Below are 14531 nucleotides of genomic sequence, written 5' to 3'. Positions count from 1 at the left end.
AGGCCTACAACAGAGTTACACAGGCATACAGCAAATCAAATAAAATGTATTTGTATAGCCCGAGATCACAAAAGAAACATCACAATAGATCAAAAACAAAAACCACCATAAAATAGAAATATGCACGGCTGGGTGGCGCAGCGGACAAGGCGCTCGTCACCAACGCAAGAGACACTGGTATCGAATCCAGCTGTCAGCGTTGCTTCCGGCTTGGCCGGCTGTCATACTGGCTCGATTGGCAGAGTCAGCGGGAGGGAAGCCGGTGGGTGGGTCTCCTACAGTTCGGTCGGGGCGCCTGCACAGCAAGGGAAGGATCTAAGAGAGGTAGTGTGACCTTCCACACGTTACACTCTCTCAGTGAGAGTCCGCGCTGCCAGGTGAAAAGAAGTGGTGGGCTGTGTTGGATTCTGGCAAACCACAATCAGCCACTTATCACCTCTTTATCTGTTGGCTCGGGTAGTTTCTGCGTTGTGTTTTATTTCTCCGACGTCTTATCATACTGGCTGTATATCGTGGTCATTCCCCTTTAATGCAATCCGTAATCATAATAATTCACACCGTCAGACAAGTTACCTTTCTCAGAACACGTTGTTTATTACATAAACAAAAGCCTCAGATGATACCCATTTCGTATTGTCCTTGAAAAGTCTTTGATGGAACACTAAATTCATTATTCTATCGTCTCGTCTGCTGTTAGTCCGATGGTTCTGGGCCTTGTCGGAGCCAACCACCTTTTCCCGTTAGCTGAAGCTAATGATGATGTGTCACCTCCCCTCCCCCACCGGCGAGGGTGAGAGAGGGATGAACGTCTCTGATCAACACGTGCGCTCTTCGGTGTGGTTCGTTTCTCATTCTAACGTACACCCGGAAGACACTCTCATTATAACTTCTTCTCCCTAGCAACGGGGGCCCGCCCACTTTCCTCGTTACTATGTGACGCTGCCATGGCAACTGCTATTCACCTTTAAACACACACTAGACGTCTGTTCTATGGATGTCAACCACTTTTCTATTCTGACCAATCTGCAGTCCTTATCAGTGTTATGTGCTCAACGACCTCGGCATGCACACACTCTGCTTACTATTGTGGAGACAGACTGCCTGCTACACACTCTCTCTCTGACCGCCTCCTCCTCCACCACCTCTACCTCTTTGACCTGGCTGCTCTCAGATGACTATAAGCAGTGCTGTATTCGACCACAGCTATTTGACCCAGATCACTATAGCAACCTCTCAATTGTTGATATTATCCCCCCCTAGTTCTCTCTGTTCCACCCAGCTGATAACGGCCCTCTGTCTGCACTGTTTTGGCGGGAAACACACATACATGATAATGATGGTGATGATGATGATGATGATGATGATGATGATGATGATGATGATGATGATGATGATGATGATGATGATGATGATGATGATGATGATGATGATATTATCCTCTTAAAACCCATCTCTATATAGGTTATAAACCAAATGCAAATCATCGATTTCCTTCAGCTGGGTACACATGTGTCGGAGGAAGCATGTGATAGTCTCCGCCCTCCCAGACCGACGGTATGGGGTAGAGTGCGCAGCCACCACGAAGGGGATTGGGAATTGGCATAACGACTAACATTGGGAGAAAATAATAATAATAATATTTAGAAAAAATATATATACAAATATGCAACACTCCCAGAGTTTCCCCAATGACAATAAGGAACGACTCACTAAAAACCTAGAAATAGGACAAATAAAAGCACCACAGGCGGCGTGGAGGAGAGAAACCTCAGATGGGCTGTTCAAAGGGGATCCCCCAACTGGATGTCGGTGATTATATAGTGTTGCAATGGATGATAGATGGATGGAGAATAGAACAGGCAAATAATTGGTATGAATGTATATATATGTAATGAAACACATACTGTCTAAAGACATAGAAAGAAAATCTACCAGCAAGTTGAATAAAAAAATAATTACGGTAATTTTGTTGGCATTTTTATTGCTTTATTGGATAGATAGAGAGGAAGGATGGGAGAAGATATTCGGCAAATGTCGCCGGGTCCGGGAGTCGAACCCGGGACGGCCGCGTTGCACTGAAGTGCGTTACGTAGTGCGCCACCCTGGCACCCCAGCAAGTTGGACTTTTAACTGTGAATCTATGTAACACTACACAACTTTTTAAAATGGAGAGTTTGCGAAAACACGATTTATCTCAAAAACCTCAAATGGAAATTCCGCGGTTCGGAAATCCTACGGATCCGAATTGTATGTGCGAGTGTACGAGTCCGTCAGCGCGGCGGAGGAGCCGTAACGATCCCGCTGACTCTCTCCCTCCCCACCTCTCTCTCTCTCCCTCTCTCTCTCCCTCCCCACCTCTCTCTCCCTCCCCACCTCTCTCTCTCCCTCCCCACCTCTCTCACACACAGATCGCCGTGCTGATCACGAACGGCCGCTCGGACGACCAGGTGGACGGCGCGGCCAAGGCGGTGGCCGATGGCGGGATCTCTCTCTTCGCGATAGGTGGGTGCCATGGTTCATCCCCTCAACATCCCCACTTATCTTATCTTAACATCCTCACTTATCTTATCTTAACATCTCACTGCAGTGTCTCAGATCTCTATCCTCAACATCCCCACTTATCTTATCTTATCTTAACATCCTCACTTATCTTATCTTAACATCGCACTGCAGTGTCTCAGATCTCTATCCTCAACATCCCCACTTATCTTATCTTATCTTATCTTAACATCCCCACTTATCTTATCTTAACATCCCCCCTGCAGTGTCTCAGATCTCTGTCCTCAACATCCCCACTTATCTTATCTTATCTTAACCTCTTAAGCCCGGAGCCCTATTTTCTGAAAATCCGCCTAAAATACATACTTAAGTAAATGGAATATTGCTCCACTTCTACAAGGCCCATTTGCATATTCTTGGTATCTAGGGACATCTATGGACCTCAGTGTATTCCCAGTGTCAGAAATATTGTGTCTATTACTAGGCTTGCTTAAATTGTGATGAAACAAAGGAGAATATGAATTATGATTTTTCTTTGCATATTTGACAGTGAATAACACCATGCTAAAAATAACCAGACATGTACAACTGCCACTGATCTCGTTCAGTACCTGCTTGAGATCATGTGTACAAAAAATCGAAGGAAATGAATAAAGGGAAGATGATTAAACAGAAGGTTTTGTAGATACAGTACTGAATTCTCCCATCCGGACCAATGCAATTTGAAATATTATTATAGAATATAGAATAGCAGGCTTATAAATTACCTTATTATAGCCAATTTGCACATTTATGGATTGTGCCAAATCTTATATGTCAAATGGCCGAGTTCAATTTGGATTTAGTATCACCAGGCGTGCATAAGAACAGACAATGAAATCTACTGTATGTACAGTCGCTTTTTTATTTTTGCCAGGGTGCCACCATTTTGAAACTAATTTCAAATCTAATTGTTGCTACATGCTAGAAATAGGGAAGAGAAACTAACTGGGCTTCAATATATATGCTAATAATGTTAAGTTTTGTGGTTTATTATCCAGAGTAATAAGATATATAAAAAAGATTCATACAGAAGTAATTTGCTTGAAACCCCATAGAGGCCGTTGAGAAGTGTTGTTCGGAAAAATTCTAACGCTCATCGAAAGCTCTCAGTGTCCTCTTAAAAATGGCAGGAGAAAAACTACATTTCCCGACGTAAAATTTTCCAAAATGGTCGACATTCACGAACTAAACAACAGCAAAACGAAAATCTATCTAATAACACTTTAACCTATTGGTAAACGAACGTATTGATGATAATATACATTATAACTGCTGTTGTGACATGGTTATGATGTTTATACTTGAATACGTTTGAAAAATAAAACGATACTTTTGTCAGACAGTCTATCTAGACAGATTGATTTATGACGTGATGTCATTTGCGGCCCGCCAATGGACGGCACAGGTGGAAGAGGTTAACATCTCACTCCAGTGTCTCCTCAGATCTCTGTCCCTCAACATCTCCAGTGTCTCTCTCAGATCTCTGTCCTCAACATCTCCAGTGTCTCTCTCAGATCTCTGTCCTCAACATCTCCAGCGTCTCTCTCAGATCTCTGTCCTCAACATCTCCAGTGTCTCTCTCAGATCTCTGTCCTCAACATCTCCAGTGTCTCTCTCAGATCTCTGTCCTCAACATCTCCAGTGTCTCTCTCAGATCTCTGTCCTCAACATCTCCAGCGTCTCTCTCAGATCTCTGTCCTCAACATCTCCAGTGTCTCTCTCAGATCTCTGTCCTCAACATCTCCAGTGTCTCTCTCAGATCTCTGTCCCAAAAGCCCACTGGCTTATTTCTGCTGTGTTTTGCGGGTTTGGAAATTCATGAGATATTCATTGCATACATTCATGAGGCCGTGTGTGTGTGTGTTTAAGGGAGAGGGCGTGTGTGATTTATGTTTGTGTGTGTGTGTGTGTGTGTGTGTGTGTGTGTGTGTGTGTGTGTGTGTGTGTGTGTGTGTGTGTGTGTGTGTGTGTGTGTGTGTGTGTGTGTGTGTGTGCGTTTGTGTGTGAGTGAGAAAGAGAGAGAGAAAGACTGTCTGTTTGTGTGCGTGAGCAGGGGCGTAGCTGTAGATTCTGGGCCCCATGAAAGAATGTATTTGTGGGCCCCCAACCCAGTACACATTTTTTTTGTGCCATTTATTTATTGATGAAAATGCATAATATGTTTTTTACCTATACATTCGGATCAGCAGTTCAGCACCTGAAGTAAAGGATGTGGCATTGCGTTCATCTTCAATGAATGGACCAATGCAATAGTCTACCAAAGAACCTTGAGTCGCATTAGGCTGGGAACAACCCTGGGTCAAGTGATAGTAAACTGGACTGGACGGACAACACAGAGGCCCTCTACAGGAAGGGACAGAGCAGACTGTTCTTCCTGAGAGGGCTCAGGTCTTTTAATGTCTGCAGCAAACTGCTGCAGATGTTCTACCTGTCTGTGGTTGCTGGTGCCCTCTTCTTCGCTGTGGTATGCTGGGGGCGCAACACCAACACAGACAAAATAAACAAACTGGTCAAAAAAGCAAGCTCTGTGGTGGGAGCGGACCTGGACAGTCTGGAGGTGGTGGCAGAGGGGAGGACGAGGAGCAAGCTGTATGCTATCCTTGAGAACCCCTGCCACCCCCTCCATGATGAGCTGACTTATCCACAGACGTATCCCCCCTGACATACCACAAAGCGCTTCGGGCAGTCCTTTGTGCCGGTGGCAATCAGGCTCCACAACCAGGCAGGGCCAGGACGGGCCAACTGCCGTGGACTGGAGGAGCTGGGTTGTGGACTGTAACCAATTAATTTAATTATTTAACATTATTGGACTTGTTTCTTTTTCTTTTCACCACTTTTAGCTCTATTTAGGCCTATTTTAGCCATTTTTATCCCTATGTATTTGTCCATCTTGTTTTTAACACATACTAATACGTGTATGTTATGTATTAACTGTTTCCACTAACTGTTTTAAAATTTCTGTTATGCTGTAATGGACATCTGAATCTCCCCTCGGGAATAAATAAAGGTTTTCAATTCAATTCAATAGCAGATCTTCTACCTCAGACACCACTACAGGTGGCTCAGTATCTGTGGAATCCTGTGTCGGAGCCTCACGTTGTCCCTGACATTGACTGTCCATAGCTGCTTCCTCCTCATCTGTGCTGCTTTCATGGTCCTCAACTTCTTCTTGTCCTGGTACTTCTGCCTCTTCACCTCTGCTCTACTCGTTGGCTGCCTTGCTCGAGGGCCCTGGCTCTAGAGTATCCATGGTGTACATAATTTATAAAATGCCCTATAATAGTAATAACACAGTACAGCTCGAGCTATCTCTTAATTGTTATAATAATAATAATAATAATTTGTATAGATCTTTTCCAATTGCTCAAATCTAGCTATAGCTACTGTAACAACCTCAATGTAATGTGCCAGTGGTCAATGGTATTGCAATTACTGGAACAACTAGAGTAACTAAATGTGAATATTACCTAAAGTTGTATTCAATGCATGGTAAGCATATTTAAAAATCTGTGTATTAACGCCAAGCCCTGCTGCTTACCTCCCTCTCCTTGAACTGGGAGCTGGCCTGAGGGAAGGGGTACTGATCCTGAAGTCGCATCTGTGCATTAGAGCAGTGATTAGCATGTAACATTATACAGGTTAGGTTAGCTAGCCATAGCAAAAGGGCATAGCTGCTGGATACAAATTCACTGGGCTCATCTACACTCATCTAATTTTTGATAGCAACAGGTAGCTAACGTCAGCCACAAAATGTTGGCCAAGCTGTTATGGGCTTCAAAACAAGTTCTGTGAATAAATACCTTTCTTGTGAAAATACTTGGTGACTAGCTGTCAACCTCTTTTAATATTTTCCTCTTGCAATGCTTGCAATGACGTTTTTTCGTTTGTTTCTGAGCTCCTGATTCATGAGCTGTAGAGAGGACATTTTCCTGTCAGTCTGACTGTTCACACTGCAAGGTGCTGGCGCGGTGCTGTGCATGGACTGAACCATCATGCAATGAATGAAGGGAGGGGTGCTCATTCTGTCAAACAGAGTAAAAAGCACCTGTTTGTTTCTTTTGTGACGTTTTTCTTTAATACAGGCAATTAAACTTTTGAGTCAACTACATTAACTTACTTTAGGATAATAATAAAACCATATTAATAAAAAGATAATAATAGTGTTCTCTGCCCCCCCCCCCCCCCCCCCGTTGGAATCATCCTAACCTACCCCCCCCCCCCCCCCAGCTACGCCCCTGTGCGTGAGTGTGTGCGTTTGTGTGTGTGTGTGAGAGAGAGAGAAAGAGACAGAGAGACAAAGAGAGAGACTGTGTGTGTGTGTGTGCATGTGTGTGAGAGAGAAAGACTGTGTGTGTGTGTGTGTGAGAGATGGAGAGTTTGTCATTACTTGCACTACATTTCCTGTGTGTATGCGTGTGTCCATGTATATATGCATGTTTGTATGCATGTCAGATCAGATGTATGTGTGTGTGTGTGTGTGTGTGTGTGTGTGTGTGTGTGTGTGTGTGTGTGTGTGTGTGTGTGTGTGTGTGTGTGTGCGTGTGTGTGTGTGTGTGTGTGTGTGTATGTGGAAGAGAGGGAGTGTGAGTGAAAGATTATCTCTGCTCGTATTTTTATGTCAAGGTGTGCGCCCAGATACAGTGGCACGTTGCAGAAATCTGTGGTGCAGCTGATCTCATGAATACATATACCATAGACACATAATGAGTTTACACGCGCACACACACATGCACGCACGCACGCACACACACACACACACACACACACACACACACACACACACACACACACACACACACACACACACACACACACACACACACACACACACACACACACACACACACACACACACACACACACACACACACTCATGCATACATCTGATCTGACATGCATACAATGAGGTGGCAACTGCGTTCCGTCAGCATTGTGTCCGGTGCAGTTGGCACGTATTTAAATGAGGTAATATGGGCAGAACATGTCCCCTTTCTATGCAAATGGGACTTGTCCAAAAATGCTCCCTATCCACAAAGCCTGGCGCCAATTGCACCAAGCAGTTAACGCTACGCACCTACCGTCTTCACAGACATGGTGGTAAATAAGCGCAAAGCCCTAAACGCTACGGCCGTGTTCACATCTGAAAGTCCACGGATAGTCCGGACTTTCTGGTGGACCAAATGTGAGAATGATACATTGTCTGATTTTGGTTTGCGTTCACACTGCCCTTTTTTGAGCAAACCTAATTTGTAAACAAAGGAAATGCATTGCCAAGTCGTTCATTCTATTGGACAGATCATTTTCTGTCGTACTGACCAGCAGCGTAACTAGTACGAGTAGGTAAGGGATATGTACAGAGATATAGATATAGCATCTACAGATATCATCATGATGAGTATACATGTGTTCCACCATCTGTATTATATCTGTGTAGAAACAAGTGCTCAGGAGCAGAAGTGCAGCAACTATCTAAAAAGAAAGAAAGAAAGAAGGTGGTAACTCCTACTATCTGTATCTGTATCTGTTTCTATCTGCATTATTCCTTTACTCTCCCACTCTGTGACATCACCACTCGCCCCGCCCAGGTGTGAGGGGAGCCGACGAATCAGAGCTGCGGAGGATCGTGACCGAGCCTCACGAGGAGCACCTGTTGCTAGGCGCCGACTTCTCCCTCCTGGGAGCCCTGCTCCCCCGGCTGTCCCGCAGAGTGTGTTTCGCCGCCTCGGAGCCACCGCGGCCAATCAGAAGCGCCCAACCCGGTAGGTCACGTGATATAATATATGGAGGTGTATAGTCTGACGTCACTGGTTGTTCCACCCGTATAGGGATTCATCATTGGGAAAATGGATTATCGGCTATTGTAACAATTCTGCCGCATGGACATTGAAAAGCTTTCCATTTTTGGACAAAACGAGTTCTCTTCTATCACTAACATTATTGTTTAAGCATTTTTGGTTGAAATAATTTTTTTAATTTTTTTATTTATGATTAATTGTGAATATTTTCATGTTGAGCTATAGATTGTGGATGAATAAGCACAGAAAGGTACACCATGCAAATGTTAATGCTTTATTTGTTTTAAACGAGACGATTTAGAAATGGACAATGGGGAAATACGTTGCGTTCGACAGAGGGTGGAACACGGAAAAACGGCAATGAGTGTAGCCACTACACCTCCCTCCGGGAGGTGGTACAGATCCCTGACCACCAAAACATCCCGCTTTAAAAACAGCTCCTTCCCCACTGCCATACGGACACTGAACTCCCTGTAGCAACCCCCCCTACCTCTGTTGCTATGGACATGGACATAAACTATGATATTGTGGTCTTTGTAATTATGTATTTATGTATTTAACTGCATGTAGTATGTATGTATTGTAAGTGATGTTATATGTTCTATGTTCTATGTTGGAACAATGCTGTAACTGCACTGAAAACAAATTCCACCAGCCTGGCTGGGTGGTCATTAAAGAATGGAATCTAATCTATAGACGTGAAAGAGATATCAGAGTCTACTGATATCACCACACAGCCACACGTCTCTACTGATATCGCCACACAGCCACACGTCTCTACTGATATCACCACACAGCCACACGTCTCTCTACTGATATCACCACACAGCCACACGTCTCTACTGATATCACCACACAGCCACACGTCTCTACTGATATCACCACACAGCCACACGTCTCTCTACTGATATCACCACACAGCCACACGTCTCTCTACTGATATCACCACACAGCCACACGTCTCTCTACTGATATCACCACACAGCCACACGTCTCTACTGATATCACCACACAGCCACACGTCTCTACTGATATCACCACACAGCCACACGTCTCTACTGATATCACCACACAGCCACACGTCTCTACTGATATCACCACACAGCCACACGTCTCTACTGATATCACCACACAGCCACACGTCTCTACTGATATCACCACACAGCCACACGTCTCTACTGATATCACCACACAGCCACACGTCTCTACTGATATCACCACACAGCCACACGTCTCTACTGATATCACCACACAGCCACACGTCTCTACTGATATCACCACACAGCCACACGTCTCTACTGATCCTGTGCATTAAAACACAATGACAGAAGAAAGAAAGAAATGTTGAATTGACTTCAGTCTGACATGACACGTCACCCACTCAATGGGAATGTTTCCCTCTCTGAGGAATTATGCATGTAGTTCAACTTTGCATGCTTGTGTGTCTACTGTATATATTAACCTCTCTCTCTCCCTCTCTCTCTCTATCTCTCTCTCTCTCTCTTTCTCTCTCTCCCTCTGTCTCTCTCTCTCTTTCTTTCTCTCCCTCTGTCTCTCTCTCTCTCCCCCTCTGTCTCTCTCCCCCCTGTCTCTCTCTCTCCCTCTCTCTCTCCATCTGTCTTTCTCTCTCTGTCTCTTTCTCTCTCTGTCTGTCTCTCTCTCTCTCTCTCTCTCTCTCTCTCTCTCTCTCTCTCTCTCTCTCTCTGGCTCTCTCCCCCTCTCCCCCCCCCTCCCTCCCTCTGTCTCTGTCTCTGTCTCTGTCTCTGTCTCTGTCTCTCTCTCTCTCTCTCTCTCTCTCTCTCTCTCTCTCTCTCTCTCTCTCTCTCTCTCTCTCCATCTGTCTTTCTCTTTCTCTCTCTCTCTATGTCTCTCTCTCTCTCTCCCCCTCTGTCTCCCTCCCCCCCTCCCTCCCTCCCCCCCTCCCTCTCCCCTCTCCAGCTGAGGAGCGGGTGGTGGGGCCCAGGGACCTCCAGGTGAGTGAGCTGGCCTACAGCTCCCTCCGGCTGACGTGGAGCCCGGCCACAGGCGACGTCACGGGCTACCGGCTGCTGCTCGCCCCCCTCAGCCCCAAGGGGACCCCCCTCCTCTCGCTGCAGACACAGGTGAGGCTGCTGCTCGCCCCCCTCAGCCCCAAGGGGACCCCCCTCCTCTCGCTGCAGACACAGGTGACCTCGCCCCCCTCAGCCCCAAGGGGACCCCCCTCCTCTCCCTGCAGACACAGGTGACCTCGCCCCCCTCAGCTCCAAGGGGACCCCCCTCCTCTGCAGACACAGGTGACCTCGCCCCCCTCAGCCCCAAGGGGACCCCCCTCCTCTGCAGACACAGGTGACCTCGCCCCCCTCAGCCCCAAGGGGACCCCCCTCCTCTGCAGACACAGGTGACCTCGCCCCCCTCAGCCCCAAGGGGACCCCCCTCCTCTCCCTGCAGACACAGGTGACCTCGCCCCCCTCAGCCCCTCCTCTCCCTGCAGACACAAGTGAGGTGGTGGTGGAAGTGTGTGTATACAGTATGTGTATGTACAGTACACATTATGTGTGTGTATACAGTATGTGTATGTATACTGTACAGTATGTGTATGTGTGTGTGTATGTGTGTGTATAAATAACTCACCATGGTAATAACGACCAGTGTATTAATAACTCACCATGGTAATAACGACCAGTGTATTAATAACTCACCATGGTAATAACGACCAGTGTATTAATAACTCACCATGGTAATAACGACCAGTGTATTAATAACGCACCATGGTAATAAGTCAAGTCAAGAGTCAAGTCAAGAGTTGTATTTGTCACGGTCACGGCATACAAGCATACAGTGAAATGCGGGGGGTCATGCCCGCAGCGATGTGCAACACAGGTAATAAGACAGGAATGAGAATAGGACATTTGTGCAATAATACAATGTGCAATAATACAAGTAATAATAATAACAGTCCATAAAGTTTACAAGAGCATGGTGAGACATGCTAAGGTCCTGCGATAGTGCAATACACAGTTAGCTAGGGATGAGGCACTGGGTCTTATGTACACTACTATACAATGCTATGCTATACAATCTACAGTTATACTATGTGTCCTTATGCTAGCTTGCTATATCCTTCTGTTTACTATACAAGAACCACTCCCGTTCTTGTTTTTTAAAGTGACCTTTTCATTGTGTAAGGTGACCGTTGAGTGTGGGCGTGTGCAGCGTGTGTGTGTGTGTGTGTGTTCATGCTAAAGTGACTGCTTAGTGTGTGAGCGTATACAGTGTGTGTGTTGTGTGTTGTGTGTGTGCTCATGTGTGCTTGTGTGTGGAGTAGGGCTGTCCCCGACTAAGGATTTGGATGGTCGACTATGATTGGCCAAAATTTGCCGTTAGTCGACTATTGGTCGACAAAAAAAAGATTTTAAATTTTTATTTTTATTTTTTATTTTTTATACATTTTTTATCATTCCATTTGGGCTGTGGGGGGTGCTTAATGTCTGAAGGAGTCGACTGAAGGCTTCTTGTCCTCTGCAAAAGCATGCAATTGGTCCACTGATGGATACATCTTGATTTTTGTCTAGTCTAGTGTGTTCATTAGAAGGGTGAAATCCTCTTTCAGTGCCTCTGTGCCTGTTTTCGTAGGCAGTTAGCCTCTGGTATGCGTGCCATTAGCGTTAGCCACGCTTCTAGGCCTCTTTTCTTTTGGAAAGAATGATAAAAAAAAGAAATTATAAATATATTTTTTAATTTTTTTTTATATTCGACTAAGAGGTTGGCCAGTCGACTACGGCTCCTTTCGACCGATTAGTCGACTAATCGACTAATAGGGGTCAGCCCTAGTGTGGAGAGTTCAGTGTTCAAGATTCTGATGGCCTGGGGGAAGAAGCTGAGTCGAAGTCTCTCTGTCCTAGTTGCTGGTGTTTGCAGGCGTTTGCCTGACCGCAGCAGCTTGAACAGGCTGTTGTTGGGGTGGTGAGGGTCTTTCCTTATTCTGCAGGCTCTGGATTTGCACCTCTTGTTATATAAGGCCTGCAGGGGTGGTAGTGCTATGCCCGTGGTACGCTCGGTTGAGTGCACCACTCTCTGTAGGGCCTTCTTGTCCTGTGCCGTGCTGTTTCCATACCAGGCAGTGATGTTTCCAGTCAAGATGCTCTCTACAGCTCCTGAGTAGAAGGACTGGAGTATCTTCCCAGATACTCTGAACTTCCTTAACTGTCTCAAGTGGTAGAGGCGCTGCTTCGCCTTCTTTACGACTGAGTCTATGTGTGTTGTCCATGTCAGGTCCTCTGAGATGTGGACCCCCAGGTACTTGAAGCTGTCCACGATAGCCCCGTTTATCCTCAGTGGTGTGTGTGTCCCCTGCTGTGTTCTCCTAAAATCCACGATCAGCTCCTTGGTTTTACCAATGTTCAAGAGCAGGCTGTTGTCCTGGCACCAGCGCTCCAGTACCTCAACCTCCTCCCGGTAGGCCTTCTCGTCGTTGTCAGAGATCAGCCCCACCACCACCGTGTCGTCCGCAAACTTCACTATGGAGTTCGAGCTGAACTTGGCCACACAATCATGTGTGTATAGTGAATACAGCAGGGGGCTCAGAACACAGCCCTGGGGGGACCCGATACTCAGGGTGATGGTGTTGGAGGTGTGGGAGAATTGTTCCCGGAGTAATCAAAGGTAGGCTTGAACAAACATGGGTTTAATACACCAAAGTTAGGTTCAGATGAATCAAAGAGTTACAGTAGGATGACTCAGAGAGCACACTGGCCGAATGTACCCAACTGAGCTCTAGATCAATGATTGTGGTCACATTATATACAGTCAAATCAGGAGGGGAAAAAGGTGTGTCCATTGTTAGTGGTCGAACTGGAAAGGTGGATGATTGGTCTGTTCCATGGGGGGGTTTCGGGTCCATGAAGGGGGGGTGATGTGTTTCGGGGTGGTTTGTCTGGAATGGTGAGTTTGTGTGGTTTACTCTGCTCTGGGGGGGGACTTGGGGTGATAAAGGGGGGGGGGTGATGTGTTTTGGGGTGGTTGGACAGGAGAGGTGAGGGTGTGGGGTCTTTGGATACAATGGAGGGTGGGGGCTTGGGGTGGTGGTAGGGGGGTGGGGTTGAAGGTTAGACAGGTTTGGAAAGAACTTGGATATTGGGGGGCTTGGGATGTCTGTTAGGGAGGGGTTAATTACAATTTGGGGTGGTGGGGGGAATCCAGTTCTACCACAGAGGTCTGACCCCCCACCTTGACCGCCTGGGGCCTTTCACTCAGAAAGTCCAGTATCCAGGCGCTCAGAGCGGGGCTCAGACCCAGCTCGATTAGCTTGTCCACCAGTCTGGTGGGGACTATGGTGTTGAACACTGAGCTATAGTCAATGAACAACAGTCTCACATAGCCCCCCTTCTGGCAGTCTAGGTGAGAGAGGGTGCTGTGCAGTACTTGGGAGACGGTGGACCTGTTTGGCCTGTATGCAAATTGCATGGGGTCCATATCACTGGGGAGGGAGGCACAAATGTAATCCTTAACCAGCCTCTCAAAACACTCCACCGGTCTGTAGTCATTAAGACCTGTTGGGGAGGGTTTCTTTGGTACCGGTATTATAGTAGACACCTTGAAACAGGCAGGGACCACAGACTCCGCCAAGGATAGATTAAATATGGTGGTGAACACAGGGGCTAGCTGGTTAGCACAGGACTTAAGTATACGTCCTGTTATCCCATCTGGGCCAGCAGCTTTCCTGGTGTTCACCCGCATAAATGCTCTTCTCACACTGTGTTCCGTCAATGAGAGAGTGCCCTCGCCCCCCCGCGGATGCCCCCCCCCTCCACGACAGCCGGCGCGTCAGTGATGTCGTTAGCCGGTGGGCTAGCGTCGCCACTGTCTGCACCAAACCGTGCGTAAAAGGAGTTGAGCTGGTCCGCGAGAGAGGCATCGGCACTCTCCATTGAGGGGGTGTTGACTTTGTAGTCAGTTATCGTCCGCAGTCCTCGCCATAAGCCTCTTGTGTCGTTCTGGGCCATTTGTGCCGCCATCTTATCAGCATACCTAATAACGACCAGTGTATTAATAACTCACCATGGTAATAACGACCAGTGTATTAATAACTCACCATGGTAATAACGACCAGTGTATTAAGCTTGCCTGGGTAAATAAAGGTTATAGAAATGTAAAAAAAAAGATTTTTTTTATTTTTATTTTTGAAAACCGATACCGATATTTTCCGATATCACATTT

At 46.4% G+C, this 14531-nt stretch overlaps 1 protein-coding gene across 1 annotated transcript in view; it reads left to right on the top strand.

Moving 5' to 3' along the window:
• The window catches only part of col7a1l (collagen type VII alpha 1-like), a gene marked incomplete at its 5' end in the record, with an annotated part of 253304 nt that overhangs the window by 17624 nt on the left and 221149 nt on the right, over positions 1-14531 (top strand). The window contains 3 exons of the mRNA XM_084330929.1: positions 2409-2502; positions 8127-8300; positions 10275-10438. Coding sequence (XP_084187055.1) covers positions 2409-2502; positions 8127-8300; positions 10275-10438 — 432 coding nt within the window. The remainder of the gene's footprint in view (positions 1-2408; positions 2503-8126; positions 8301-10274; positions 10439-14531) is intronic.

The sequence above is a fragment of the Notolepis coatsorum genome, assembly GCF_963971535.1.
Source record: "Notolepis coatsorum genome assembly, chromosome: 15".
Classification (NCBI taxonomy): domain Eukaryota; kingdom Metazoa; phylum Chordata; class Actinopteri; order Aulopiformes; family Paralepididae; genus Notolepis; species Notolepis coatsorum.
The sequence above is the reverse complement of the archived record's forward strand: the minus strand, read 5'-3'. Positions and strand labels throughout refer to the sequence as shown.